General features: G+C 43.3%; 1 protein-coding gene and 1 long non-coding RNA gene across 2 annotated transcripts; one reads left to right on the plus strand and one right to left on the minus strand.

Moving 5' to 3' along the window:
- Positions 1 to 697: 697 nt before the first annotated feature.
- Positions 698 to 14,103, minus strand: LOC147134228 (uncharacterized). The gene is made up of 6 exons (XR_015090206.1): positions 14,032 to 14,103; positions 13,904 to 13,951; positions 13,702 to 13,750; positions 5,443 to 5,471; positions 5,167 to 5,281; positions 698 to 1,397 (listed from the first exon to the last, which is right to left on the minus strand). It is a non-coding gene; the product is annotated as an uncharacterized LOC147134228 (long non-coding RNA).
- On the plus strand, positions 2,023 to 12,875 carry mafk (MAF bZIP transcription factor K). Its single transcript, XM_086056488.1, has 3 exons — positions 2,023 to 2,557; positions 9,989 to 10,068; positions 10,139 to 12,875. Exons 2-3 carry the CDS (start codon positions 10,024 to 10,026, stop codon positions 10,577 to 10,579), a joined length of 486 nt encoding a protein of 161 aa, XP_085912614.1. The 5' UTR covers positions 2,023 to 2,557; positions 9,989 to 10,023; the 3' UTR covers positions 10,580 to 12,875.
- Positions 14,104 to 14,683: the final 580 nt, after the last annotated feature.

Genomic DNA, 14,683 nt, shown 5'->3' on the forward strand with positions numbered 1-14,683 from the left:
CAGGAGGCCTCCGGGTGCCAGATCACATTTCCAAGCAAGTTCAAGAGAATGACTCAGATTATTTTAAAAAAAAAAAAGGCATGGAGATTAGTGACTCAATGTTACTTCCTGTAATCCAAAACTGCTCAAACCGCACAGCTCGCCACTCTTACGGATGCCTGAAACACGCTCCACTCCCTCGCTTTGCTCTACTGAACATGGGCAAATAAATAAAAAGTAAAGGGTCAGATGACTTCATCTCAGGAATATTTTATGAGCCTATCACTATTTAAAAAAAAGGTGATATGTCATTTCTATTCAGTAAATTTTCAAGTATTTCTAGGGTGAAGATTAATATTTGGCAGAGAATATTCTGCCAAGGAGATATTATTAGGTACACCCAAGCAACATGTAGTAAGATCTTATAGAGCTGGATGAGAAAACCTTATGATTTCAAAAATCCTCAGAATAAAGACACAATTATATAAACTATATGGATTGTAAATTACATTGTATAAAATAAATTCATAATAACACTAAAATTACCAATTTCGAACAAAACATCCCTAATTATGTCAATTTATTAATGCTGTGTTATGGTCATTCAGAAATTTCCTTCTTTGAATAACTACAGGCCCATTTCAAAGTTACCAGTTATGGTATAGATCCTAGAAATGCTCGTAACAATACCAGGAACAGTTAAAGGAATTCCTTGCGATAAATAAATGTTACCTTCACATCAATCTGTTTTCAGAAAGCATCATACAATCACAGCTATTGTGAAACTGTTAAACGATATCTTGGGGGCTGAACAGCACTATTTATTAATCTGGAAAAGGCTTTTGATACAGTTGATCTCATTTTGATGGGCTCACATCTAAATGACTCAGTATTTGTCATGGTGTTCTTCAGGGCTCCATTTTAGGTCCACTGGACTTCATTACATTACTGCTGTGCCATTTCATATTTATGCATTGGTATTAATATTGAGTCTTATTATTACCATACTAGAGTTGCTATTTTACCAGTTGGTCATGGCAATACGTAAGACAAATGAATCTAGAAATTATGATCCAATAAAAATTATGATCCAACATGCCGGAGGTCATCCACATGCAATGTCCAAATGTTGGCTGACCGCAACCAGATTAGACAATGAAAGCAAGTTTACTCATCTGATGATGTTCACAGGAGAAATGTGGTCTGGAGTCAACAAGCATCTCCATTGCCACGTGCTGCGCAGAACAACAAGCTTAGCCATTGACTCACTGGCTATAAAACATGACAGCACTTTAAATCACAAGTTAAGTGGCAGCAGGTGAAAGAGCTGCGAGAGTGGGTGTCTACAAGGATTCAATGAGGGAGTGGTTCATGCGGGATTCCATTTAGTCACATTTGGACCTTGGGAGTTCAAGACCCTGTAAAGAAAAAAATGAAGTCAGACTTGACAGCCAGCGCCTAGATCGAGGCTGCGGGCTAGTGTGGCCGCTTTAGGGCGCCTCGTTGTTGCGACGAACCAGTGGGATATATTTCAGCCACTGGAGGCTTTAAATGGATAGATTTTTATGGCTCAAACATTTGTGCAGGCATAGCTAAAATGCTAAATGAAGTACCATACATTTTCCAGGTTGTAGTATTGGATTGACAGTTGAGTGGGGTGTGGTTTATGGAGTAGCTTGATGATTTGTCATGCTTTTAAAGCCTCTCTTTTTTTTATTTTATTTTTTTTAAACAATGCATATTTTCAACAATTCAAACCAAAATTATTTAAAAATATTGAAAAAAAAAATTGACTGTATGCTACATCAGCCCATTTCGCGTGTAGCTTGTTTAACCTACGCCACCTGCGCTATTTGAAGTGTAAACACTAAACATGCTTTTAATCTGAACTCTGATCCAGTGTGGAATCTAGTGCAACAAAAAAGTGAACGGTGAGTGTGTGTGTTGTGGGGGCTTAAAAGTAAATGCCCCCGTTTATCATTTTAAACACATTCGGTGTATAATCGCAGGGCAAAAATAACCTGTGACTGCAGCAGCCCCAATAAGAACAATCCTGTGACTGCCGCGCTGCCCTGCATACTTTCCTCAGGAATGGAATGCTGCTGCTCCAGGCAAGCTTCACTTTTTTCCCCCCACTTGTTGGTGCGCAAGATCACTTTTTAAGGTCTTATTTAACTCCGAACTACACGCTTTCTTCGACCAGATTAGGAGTTTTTTTTTTTTTTTTACTCCGCAAGAAAAACAGACTCTTCTATTTCTGGCTTCCCCCTCCCGGCGCTGACGTCAGCACTAAGTTATTTTCATGAATGGAGGGGGCGGTCATGAGGACGCGGTGACGTCAGTGCTTGCGGAAGCGGGAGCGTGGAATGTTAGTAACATTGTTGTTGTTTTGGGGTGTTAGCAGGACGCTCCGCTCGTAGGCTGGCTGGCTCGCCGTCTGCCGCACTCAGCAAAGCGGCTTCGACGGCCTCGTTTTCCCGGGGGGGTTAGGTTCCCACCTAACCGGACATAATTTTTGGGGGAATATTTTATTTTTCCGCGCATTCCTGTCCACGGGGATCCACGCGCGCCCACAGAGGTGAGGTTGTTTATTTACCTAATTAGAAATAAGTTTAGATATGTTGCGAAAATGCGGAAGTAAAAAAACAAAACAAAACTGTTTTAAGTCGACACGTGTTACACAAACGTTGGCCAAAAACGGCGTACTCGGGAGTTTGCAGTTACGTTGAAATAAATAGAAATTACTTTCGAGTGAAAGTTGAACGCATTTCAAAGTGGGTAAAGTGAGCACATGCGTTATAGCGAAACATTAAAAGTAGTTTATTTCAGTCAAAAGTGCACCACTCAGCTATATTTAAATAATGATACATGAATGATTGGGTTCATGACAGCTAAGCTATCTTTGCGACTAAATTGGGTTTAAGAGTCCGTCAAGTATTTCTACCGCACTTTTGTTTTCATTCTGAGTGTATCGTAAAAAAAAAAAAAAAAAAAAAAAAAAACAGTAAAGAAAAGCCCAAATCCCAGGCTGCCTTTGACATTGAATACAACACGTGGTGTACGTTTTCGACATGTAGGACAAAGGGCACCATGAGAAGACAGACCACCGGGGCAGGCAAGGCTGGTGGGGGAGCACATATCTCCATCAGCAATACATCACTCCCCTGGGACAAAACAAGTCTTTTCCCATGTGGATAATGTTGTTGAGCTGTAAAATGATGCACTTGTAATCATTTTTTTATGAGCACTTTTTTATGACTGTGTGCTCAGTTGAACCTCTGACGCAACTTCACTTATGTATGGTCACTGTTTGACTCACTTCTTGCACTTTAAATGTCACCAACTTGCACTTTCAATCTTGTTCCGGGTGGGTGCACAGAATGTGGGAGTGGGCGCTCTCATCTGTCATGAGTTGAACATGTGGCTCCATTGACCAAGACGACCCCCCCCCCCCCCCGCCCTACACTCCAATTTTTTTTTCTATTAGGACCCAGGGCTGAGTCACTTCTTTTCCACTGGCGCGCTTGTGGCCTAAGCGTGATGAAGCACACTAGATCCAGACAAGGGATATGTATTTAAATTGTCACCAGTCATTGACTCCTTTGCCCGGGATGAAACGCGGCAGCAGAATGCAGAGCGCTCATGTGGTGGTCGGTTGGTGGAGTGTTGTGAAAGTGACATAGCTGCGGTGAGCAATGCGATGACTCACAAGGATGTTTGCTCTGATGTGTTTTTGCCTCGCTCGCTCTCAGGGAGGGAGGCGGATGATTGGCTATGCAAGCCTGCGATTTTACTCTCGGGTAAACATCATTTGCACAGCTAATAATATATTGGGTTACACCTGCGCAGTCGGATGAGATCCAAATGCTAAAGCTGTCGCAAAAAAAACGTTCTTGTCAGAGGCAGTGCTCGCTTTGACTTGTAGCATCGTTTTCTGAAAACAAGACAAAAAGAAAACGTAATCAAGAACATTGGTATGTAGGGCTGAACAATTAATCGAATTCGAATCGACATCACAATGTAGTAGAATGCAACTTTCGAATGCATCTTTTATTTATTTATAAAGCGTCTCGATAAATTGAAGTGACAAAGCCACAGATTTGTTTGCTAATCTAATTTATGACTTACTGACTCATGTTTACGCCACAATTGTTTGGTAGAATGTGACATCGTTGTGAAAGCTTAAAAGACTGCAAGTTCAAAGCGTTCAGTAAGTTAGCAACTCTAATCGAAGTAGATCAATAAATCGTCTTTTACATAAATCCATGGTTCATTTGCCTCGATTTAGCGTGAACCTAATCTTAAAAACCAAAACATTTATCTGATTGCTATGATGTGACAACTGCAACATTATCTCTCCATCCATCTGCTTTTTGTCAAGCGTTTCCTCATTAGGCTCGATGGAGCTTCTGCCACCAGAGTCAAGATTTGAACTTGAACCTCAGAACTGTGAGACAGACCGGCCTCTCTCTGAATTTTGTTTGCTATTTCGAAAGTAATTGTTGACCTTGTTTTTAGCATCATGAGTGTGCACAACACAGAAGTAGCAACTCCTCCGGTTACGATGCAGTGCAGTTTGACGGCAAATTCTTTTTGTAAAGGAAGACTTTTTAAAGCTATCACATTCAACAGTGCAGGTGTACCTATTGAAATGACCTCACGGTTACACGGCCGCACACGGTGACCCGCATCCTGTTTCCACCTCGCCGTCATTGTGCTCATAGGCGCGGCTCGGGCCAAGTTTATTTATTTGGTGGGATGTTATTGGGAATTCCACGCTGGATAGGATGAATCCGGCTCGCCGGTGCATATTTTGCAACTTCATGATTCCACTCAGAGTGAGAATGCAAGCTGGCAGCATGCATCACACAACGTCTGAGCGTGTTGTTTTGGAGCGCCTGGCGACTGCTAAGCGTGTGCTTTTGTCTCCTGTTATTCACACACGGCTTTTCCATGTAGGCTCATTTTCCCAGCCCTCGTTCTGCATTCTTGAAATTGTCTTTGGAATACAGCGAGTTCTCCTCCCTTTCCGCACCAAAGATCTCCGGTGGTCATGCCAACAGTTGCTCGGGCTACTTTTCCTTCCTTTCCCGTGAAACAACGGGATTTTCCAGGAAACGTCAGATCGGGAGGGTGCGATTCCCTGCCTGCCGTTTGTGGCTTTTACCAGTAAACAGCGTGACTCACCGCTCGGCTATGCGCTGCGTTTCCTTCGCATCGGATCCCGGCGAATGTGCTGCGCTGGGGGAAAGAGTGGAATCTGCACATGTACAGGGTCTGTTGGATGGATGTCAACAGCCGCCTGGAGAGAAGAGAAAAAAAAAAAAAGTGCCAAAAGCTTATCTGCCAGGGGGCGGCTGCAAGTCTGACCTCGGAAATAGCAAACAGAAAGAAGGAAAACAAGGTGTCCAAACCGGGCCAGTGTGTTATTTATTTTGGGAGCGGGCCGGGCCCTGCAGTTACCTGCTGCAACCTTGAACTTGGCCAGAAGCCTGAAAAAAAGCAAACACGTCATCAATGAACAAGTGTTTTTCAAATAGCGCCCGCATTAAAAAAAAACCAAATAAATCATAAAAACGCACAAAGTGGATGAGCACAAAGAGAAAGTTAAACCACTTAATAAAAGTCAAACTAAAAATACTCATATGGAATGGGATCCCAATATTCCTACACACACAAAAAAAAAACAAATGTGGAGAAAATATGCTAAATAAGCGGTGTCCATCATAAAAAGAAAAATGAAACAAATTGCAGATGACAGCCAGAGGAGTAATGTGGAGTTTTTCCTCAGAAAAAAAATGGGGGCAAGAAAACACTATGTAACATTAAATCGTCATATTATTTATGTTGCTTACTTCCATCTTGTTGCTGCTTGATGTTGAAGCTGGTGGAATTATTCATGTACCATTTAAATTTCTGCCCGTGCGGGTTGTTTAATTGGCTCACGAATGGTTGCAAACACAGCCATGTGTTGTTTTAAGTGTACATGGTAATAGACAATAAGAAAAAAAAAAAAAGATACAGCCAGTGGAATCTGCAATGGGGCACCTGGATGTGATTTAAGCGTCAAGGGAAAGTGCCCTGATGTCATCCATTTTCACATTTTCACTAGCAGCCAACTCAAAAGTTTTATTTAGGGCTGATATCTTTCATATTCATTTGTTTGATTTGATTTTAGCGCAAGCCAAACCTATAAGACCAAAGCATTTATGTATCCTGCTTGTGTTTGTTAAAAAATACACAGAAAGAGGACCTTGAAAAAAATAATCGCATATTAAATCGCAATCGCAATATTAAGGAAAAAAAGTCGTTCCCTCTAGAATACGAACAGTCAATCAATCAGTTGATCAGTCACTCTAAATGTCTTTTGTTGTTTCTCTTGTTTGTCTGCGGCATTCGGTGCTGGGACTGTTTTTGAAAAACAAGAGGAAAAATAGTCCCGAGGTGGCTGAAAATACTCTTGAAAGCATTCATTTCAAAGTGATGCGTCCACCCAAAACAATGAGTGACATTTTCTGCTCTCCACATCAGTCAGCGCCCGCGTGTTTGTTTCACGTAGTAACTCGCCTCGCCGCCTTTTATCTCAAAACCTTGTGGCGGCAGATCATTCCGAGCTTTGTTGCGGACGCGCCATTGCGTCATTGTAATTGTGTTATTGCCGGGTATTTCTGAGGTAATGCAATTAGGTGAGGTTTAAAATGGAAAAAAAAAAAAGTCAAGAGGAGGGACACAACACAGCCTTTTGGGATGCTATTTGATCAGTTCAGATTTGGAAGCCATTTTCCCCATCTGAGTTTTTCCCCAAATCTGTTTCAGTCAAAGTGTACCCAGACTACATTCCAAGACGATTTCGGTTGGCCTAAAAAAAATTTAAAAAAAATCAATCAACCTTTTTTTTTTTCAGAAAAATTTCCCCAAAACAAGAATAAGTTGAAATTCTAGTTAATGGCGGAAAATTGCTCACCTCTATGCAAACGAGGCTCAGTGACGTAAACACATCTAATTCATTCAAGACCAGCACGGATAGCTACACAAAGTTTGAGTGAAGCAAATGTCCTTAGAAAGATGGAAAATATCAAAACGCTTGCTGAGGCGCCATTTGATATTTTCATGGGCATGAGTAGAGATGTGCATGTGCTTTTATGTATTTTTTTTAACAAACAGGGATCCATGAAGAAAAGCGGTAATGAAATATTGGAAATAATCTTCTAAATCGGTGACTCCACAGGTCGTCTGTACTTTATATTGAAATGTGTTTGTAGAAGACCTCCCGGCATGTGCGCACAAGCTACGATTGATTTGTTTGGGCACGTGAACTACGCCAGACGCCTCGGAATTCCAGACATTTTGTACACTTTGCAACTGTTGTTTTACAAGTGAGGAAGAGTTCCAGCTCCGCCTGCTGCCCCCCGCCCCACCCATCCCTGTTCCCTTGTAGTAGAGTGCATGGCGGGACATATTGGATCTACTCCGGTGAACATTTGCATGAGAGGCTCTGGCACATGTGTGTTTACTCAGGAATGTGGTTTTTGTTCTCGAAGCGAGCCATCTGTGGCCTTTTTTTTTTTTTTTCTCCTTCTTTGAGGTATTTTCCCAGACTGCCTTTGCAGAACGGCCTCGCACGGTTTGTTTTCTTGATTGCGTCTGTTGGGAAAAAAAAAACAAACAACAAAAAAAAAACAACATCTCTCCCGTTTGTACACGAGCGCCTGGGTTCTATCACGCGAGCTGTAGTGGAGGAAATGTTGACATCATGATGAGGAGAACCTCAGAAAAACATAAGTACATGCCTGACGAATTTCAGGAAAACAAGCAGGCCTCTTGGTTCACGCCAGAGGCCCCCCCTTGTATGAAGGAGAGGGGGCCTCCCCTACTGCCATCATGCAACACTTTTCCATAATCTTCACAAGGAATATTCCCAGGGACCCCCTGCTTATGCAACGAGACATTTTCGACCTACTTGGACAGGAGGAATTCCATATATTAATATATTGACTTTGGTGATGCAGATGTGGGGAAGGGAAGGGGCATATGTCGCTTGAATCCCGAAACAGGACTTAGTGGTTCGCTTTAATCATGCGTTTCTGGCACGCTGGGACACTTAGATGTTTGAATTTCCTGTCAACTGGGATGCCATGATTCAGCTTCGGCCAGCATCTTCAAAATAGCCTTAAAAAAAAAAAATCATTGGCCTCAAGCACTGATTGTCAAAATGTGGCATGCCAAAGAATCCCTGAATTGCATATTCAAACTATCAAGGGTCACCGACCTTTTTGAAACTACTTCTTAGGTACTGATTTTAATGCAAAGGCATACAACGTTGATAAAATCTATGGAAAATAGTACTCTATAATATTATACTTTAACATATCGTAATACCATAAATATAATGTAAACAAACTTTTTTTTTTTTTAATTTCATTGCGACGCCTTCTGGTGTGTGCGTTTTGGCCACCAAGGGCAGTATAATACAGTCTCAAAGGCACAAAGGAAGAAGACTTTCACAACTACTATAAGGGAGTCAGTAAAGTGCTGATTATTGGTGGTTTTTGACTGAGGATAAAGAATACATGCCAGTGACTATTGTTAGTATTGTCTGTCTACATGTGTTGATGCAGTGTGTGTATGCAAAACTCCGCTGCTTTAAGGATCATAACGCCACGACTATCGATGCTATTCGTTAGGGCATCTATGGCATTCTGCAGTGTGTTAGCATTAAGCTAGCGTAAAGGCAAAGTTGTGCGGTTGTTTCAAATACACTGTCACTGTACACTAGCCTATGAAAATAAGAAATACACCTCTTTTGAGTCACACTTGGACCTTCTAGGCTACTGCATTTTATTGTTGGTTATGATGGTCCTACTTGGAGAACTGAAAATGTATTGAGGTGGTACTTGCCTTGGAATAAAAAGTTGGAGGAGCACTGCCGCCCCACCCAAGGGAATATTCAGAGAGCGGTCTTCCCAAGATATCACTTCTAGTTAAACTGTCAACTTGGCAGAAATCGGTTTGAGCGCGGCGGGCTAAATTTACCCCACCGAGATAAATAAGGGCATGCAGAGGCTCAGGGAAGCCCGGCGTAAGAGGATCTGAGCGGCAGGATGCTGATAGACGACATTGTCTGCCGGTAAAAATACACCCGTGACTACGAGGGAAACTATTCCGCCGTGACACGGGGAATTTTCCACAAGTTGCCCCGATAAAGGTCAGCATGACTGTACTGTAAATGTTATGCTGATGTGACAGTAATTTACGCCCTGTCATGTGGCGGTGGGTATTACGGAGAGACCCCCTCCTCGCATACTTTGAATGGGGGGTGGGGTGGGGGATGCGAAGCAGAAAAAAAAAAACAAAAAAAAACTTGTTTGTACGCTGCATGAGCTCGGCTGCTGCGGTTATGAATGAGCCTTGTTTACCCGCTCGCTGACCATGTGACTCACACTCCCACGCCCATTCACGGGGGCGTTGCCATGGCAGCCACTGAGCATGGAACATGGCACTTCAAGTCCTGAAATGGTGAAGGGGGCTGGGGGGGGGGGGGGGCACGGGGTGTGGTTTTGGGAACCGTGGGATGCTGCTCTGTGACAAGATGGGCTTTTCCTAAAGAGTCCAGCTTCTTTAAATAAGGGATGCTGGCTTGTTGTAGCGAACTACATTGTTGAGGCAATCGGCTCAATTGAGGTCCTGCTGTCCTCTGCTGGTTCACATGGCAAATGGCAAGATGCTAAAAGTTGATACGGAGGTATTCAACTTGGCTTTTCAGGATGCTGTCAATTTTTACGTTCAGATCCTTATTGGAGAACATTGAACAGCTGGACAGGTGCATTACAAAACTGAGAGAAGGTCAAACATATAGGCTGAATTGTGATTGGACGAAGCAGTGTAGCCAAGAGAAACACTACGGGGGACGGAAAACAGGCAGGACAGCGGCCCTCGAGGAACAGGATCGAAGACCCCCTTCATCCGAGTATCCTGAGTAACTAACATCTCTTCACTTCTATTGCCTCAGTGCGTCCTCCTGTGAGAGTGTGGCAAGTTGTCTGCATGCAGGGAATGACGACTCCTTTCAAGACGAGCAAAGCTTTAAAGGTAAGCTCCGGATGAGCCGCCGCCTTGGACTAGATATCGGGTCCTCACGCTGCGTTTTATGGGCCCGCAGGTCAAGAAGGAGTCGGGCGAGAATGCCCCGGCCCTCAGCGACGACGAGCTGGTGGCCATGTCCGTGCGGGAGCTCAACCAGCACCTGCGCGGGCTGACCAAGGAGGACGTGGTGCGGCTGAAGCAGCGGCGGCGCACGCTGAAGAACCGAGGCTACGCCGCCAGCTGCCGCATCAAGCGCGTCACCCAGAAGGAGGAGCTGGAGCGCCAGAAGACGGAGCTCCAGCACGAGGTGGACAAGCTGGCCCGCGAGAACGCCAGCATGCGGCTGGAGCTGGAGGCCCTGCGCGCCAAGTACGAGGCGCTGCAGTGCTTCGCCAGGACTGTGACCCGCGGCGGGCCCCTGTCGCCGGGCAAAGTGGCAACCACCAGCGTCATCACCATCGTCAAGTCGGCCAACCACAACAGCTCCGGTCCGACGCCCTTTTCGGCGCCATCCTAGTGTACGCTGGACCGGGCTCTCTTTTCCCGCCTGACCTGGCCTCCGGCATCCCGCGCCGAGAGGAATCTCAGTAGTAAGACTGGAGGATGATCGACGGGATGACAAGCTCCGTGTGAGCTTATGCTGCATTTCATGACTCTCCCTTATTCTGTCCTTTATCTTCGCACCCTTTTACCCCTGAAAGCGTCCACAGACCTGACATCTCTGTGTAAGCTTTTGGGCTTCTTTTTCCCGCCCAATCCCTTCAGTTTACACTTTGGAACAACATTCCCAACCTTTTTTTGAAAGGGGGTGGTGTACCAAAAGTCACTATAAGCTTCTTTGTTTCTATTTGGTTTCAGGCGTCATTTGGACAGATGTGAGGTCATTAGCGTTTGGCAGCTTTGCAGTTTTTCTAAGCCTATCTCACCAACTGACATTGGTGCAGTATTGCAAAATTACCGCCTGGCAAGTTTTTCTGTCCCGGAGTGGAGTTCAGCACTAACTTGAGAAGCTTTTTGGGCATCACCCTGCTCCAACGTGTAGTTCTCTGTTCTTGCCACTACAACCACTGATGAAAACGGAAATCCTAGAGCAGGCGTTTGTGCAAAGCCGGGGAAAGTCTATCCAGTGGGCTGCACTGGAAACTCGATTCTGTAGAAGCTTCAGAGTGATAAAACTTCACCCGTACCGACTTCAGGTTCTTCAAAGCCTACAAGCAAAAGTGTGAGTCACACCTCCACTACTACTACTACTACAAAAAAAAACCCCTCAGCTAGCTCTTGAGAAACTTGTGGTTCAGAGACAAAACTATCTCGCAGGTTTCTGGTCAGGTAAACCAACAAAAATCAAACCCAGCAGAAATTCTTGAGCATGAACGAGACAAAAAAAAAAAAAGTGCAACGCTGTCTACCAGCCGGGCAAGGAAATGATACGCTTACAAAAACTGCAAAGCCAAAGCTGTTGGCCTCAATTCTGTACCTGAAACAAAAAAGAAGTATGGTGACTTTTGGTACAGCCTGTATTTGCACTGTGCAAACCACCTGCCCCCCCCCCCCCCCCCCGACACCGTCCTAACAGCACTGGCAGGGTAAAGTTCCTCTTCTTGACTGAGCACAGAGATTTAGAAAAAGAACGAAAAAAAAAAGTGTCCGACTTGCCTTCAGGTGGCAGCACCAGCCCATATTCTTGTTTTGAAAGTATGTCAAACCACACCGAATCATTTCCAAGCACAACATGTTGCCTTAAATCTGTTCTGTTTATGGAGTCGCGGGAGTCATTTGGAGTATAGGAAAATACGTCAACTGCATTTTGACTTCACGAGGCGACTCCAAGTGTAGATTTGTTGGTTTTCTGACGATTTTACTTCCCCATTGAGCACTTATAACGAGATTGGTTGCAGTATAGAAGGATGCCAGCAGTTAAAAAGATGTGTGTGGACTGTAGACGGTCAGGAAGCAAACAGAGCGTCATAAAAAAAAGTGCGGTGCCATCACTTTGCTGCAAGAGTCTGATACGAGCTAACAGCTTCTGTACTTTCTGTACAACAGCACTTACTGTGTGAATGCTGAGAGACAAGCATGGGGGTGGGGGGGGGGTGAAGTAGTTGTTCTTACAGCGACATTGATTTGCGAATTTATCCGCTTATTACACTTTTTGCTAAAAACCTTCTCAAAGTTTGTAACCATATTATGGTAATATTGGGGGGGGGGATAAAATTACGGCTTATTCTCACATTTCAAATTTTCCCGAAAACGTTTTTGTTGTTGTTCTCGAACAAAATTAGCTTATTTTTTTATTTCTTTTGTCAGTCCTAGCACTTATTGGAGATGCTGAAGAACAAGCTGCCGCACAGAGAAGCAACGACATCATAGCATCTTCGCAAAGCACTAACAAACTGTCCCAATTGCTCTATGTTTTTAAATTGAATATTTTTCTTCTAATAGCTCTCTTTTTCGAATGGTTGCTCGACTTGGCGACGGCATCTCTCAGCATTCACACAATTTCTGAGGAGACTGCAATTTCTAGTTAGGTTATTTTTGCCTCTTAAATGCCACTCACTGGAAGGTAATCCATATTGGATAAAGTTAAAATAACTTAATGACAGGTCTTTTACGAATGAAATACTTCCTGTACATTAAAGCTTTGGACTTTGGGCTCGCGTTCAGCTGCGGTCACTTGACTCCGTCCAGAAAGTACAAGCGTCATTCCTACTGCAGGGTCAGGCCAAGTGCTGCTGCTGGTGACTCAGGCACAGTGACTATTATTTTTATTTTCTCTTTTTTGAAAAAAAAAAAATAGTTTCCATTGCTTTTAGCACACTCTACTATAGGAGAATTTGCCTCGTGAGCAGGTAGAAACAAAAAAGGAACCGTTTGTTGCCACGGCAACCAAATGCAGTAAACACCCATGCTTTTAAGGCCTTCTCAATCGAGGACACAAACACATTTGCTCATGTTAGGATCTTCTCTCGGCCAAGAATACATGACGATTGTCCCCCCCACTCCCACCTCAAAAGAAAGTAGACAGATGGGTGGGGCGGGGGGGGCTTTGCTGCTGTACAACCTGCTGTGACCTTACAGCTGTGTTCATACTCTCATTTTGTATCTTACGTCCTCTTCCTGACACATCGGTTTTATATGCATAAGTACATGATATAAATTTATTACATATTTTTCTATATTTATGTTATCCTGGGAGTGGTGTGATTTACGTAACCGTTCTTTTGAAGTCCATTTAGTATTAGCAATTGATGCTGCAAATGAGTCCACACAGTACATTTACAATGAGAAAAAATACTTTTGACATGACCTTGAGTATTTATAGGCCACGGATAGTTGCTCTCAGCAGTTTTTTGTTGTTGTTGTTATGTCTACACGACTGAGGTTACACACAAGATGCAGTTTTTTAGTTTTACTTCACTTGAATTACGTTGACATTCTGACGGTTCACTTTTGATGTAAAAAAAAAAAAAAAAAGTGCAAAATCGAGACGCCCGATGAGGGTTTAAAACATGTTTGACTCCCATGTGTTATGTAAGCATGCATGTACAGCACACGTCGCATGTTATTGTTGACGCTTACTGCTCTGGCTTCACTTTTAACGATGATGGTAATGCTTTCGTAACAGCGGTTAAACCTTACCTGAATAGAATTCCCACAGCTGCTAAATTCTGTCCCTCCACAATGAAGCCTGAGACAGACATAAAAATAAAGCACATTTACATACAGAAGATTTAAGCCGACAGTGACCTCATGTGTCAAAACGAGGCATTGCTGTCAGTGATTCATGTTGACAAGTACAGTAGAGTTACAGTACACACTTCAGCCGAAATAACAGACAAACCTTTTTCCAGGTGAATCGAGTGTATTGCCGGTTCCACATTTATGCGATCTGTAAAATGCCAGAGAAAAAAATTGCCACTTCACACAAAGCAGTAAAGAGCAACGTGCATAAGATAAAGATGACATTACCTTTTTTGGGGGGCTGTTTAACAAGGCCGCTTCTTCCGTGGAGCTTTCACATAAATTCTCCTATGAGCCATGATGATGACATAGTCGAGAAACGTGCTTGCATAGACTAGCGTTGATTAATTCAGTTGTCCAAACAAGCTCGACCAGTCAAACAAGCTACACGACAGGTTAAAAGAACTGTTTAGCACACCAAAAGACAATGTGGATGAGGACGCAAAGTATTGCAAGTTTTTGTAGATTTTGTGCAGGCTGAAATAGCTGCAAGGCAGCAGCGCACTTGTCATTACTCTGCTCTTGCATATTTATTTCATTCATCTGTTTGATTTTCATTCATAAGACGCCTAAATTATTTTTGGTCAGCTTTCACTTTCTTATCCGGTGTATAAATCACATCTGTGTTTGTCTCTGCTGCGTTATTTTCAACCATGCTAAATTATTCCATGACAATGTGTCTGCTGTGTCTTGTTTTTGTACTCGCAAATAAAGACTTCTCCTCATTAAAAAAAAAAAAATGGCACAAATTGTCTCAGTCCCACGCACGCACAAAGGCGTCTTTATTTCATATCATTTCAAATTCCACTTTGGACCTGTGTCCATTTTGCTCCTGTGTCAAGAAGAGCAAAGATTGGCACAAATGGGTGTTAAAATTATG

Source organism: Filicampus tigris, chromosome 16 (assembly GCF_054856515.1).
Source record: "Filicampus tigris isolate MCC_2025a chromosome 16, RoL_Ftig_1.0, whole genome shotgun sequence".
In the NCBI taxonomy this organism is placed as follows: domain Eukaryota; kingdom Metazoa; phylum Chordata; class Actinopteri; order Syngnathiformes; family Syngnathidae; genus Filicampus; species Filicampus tigris.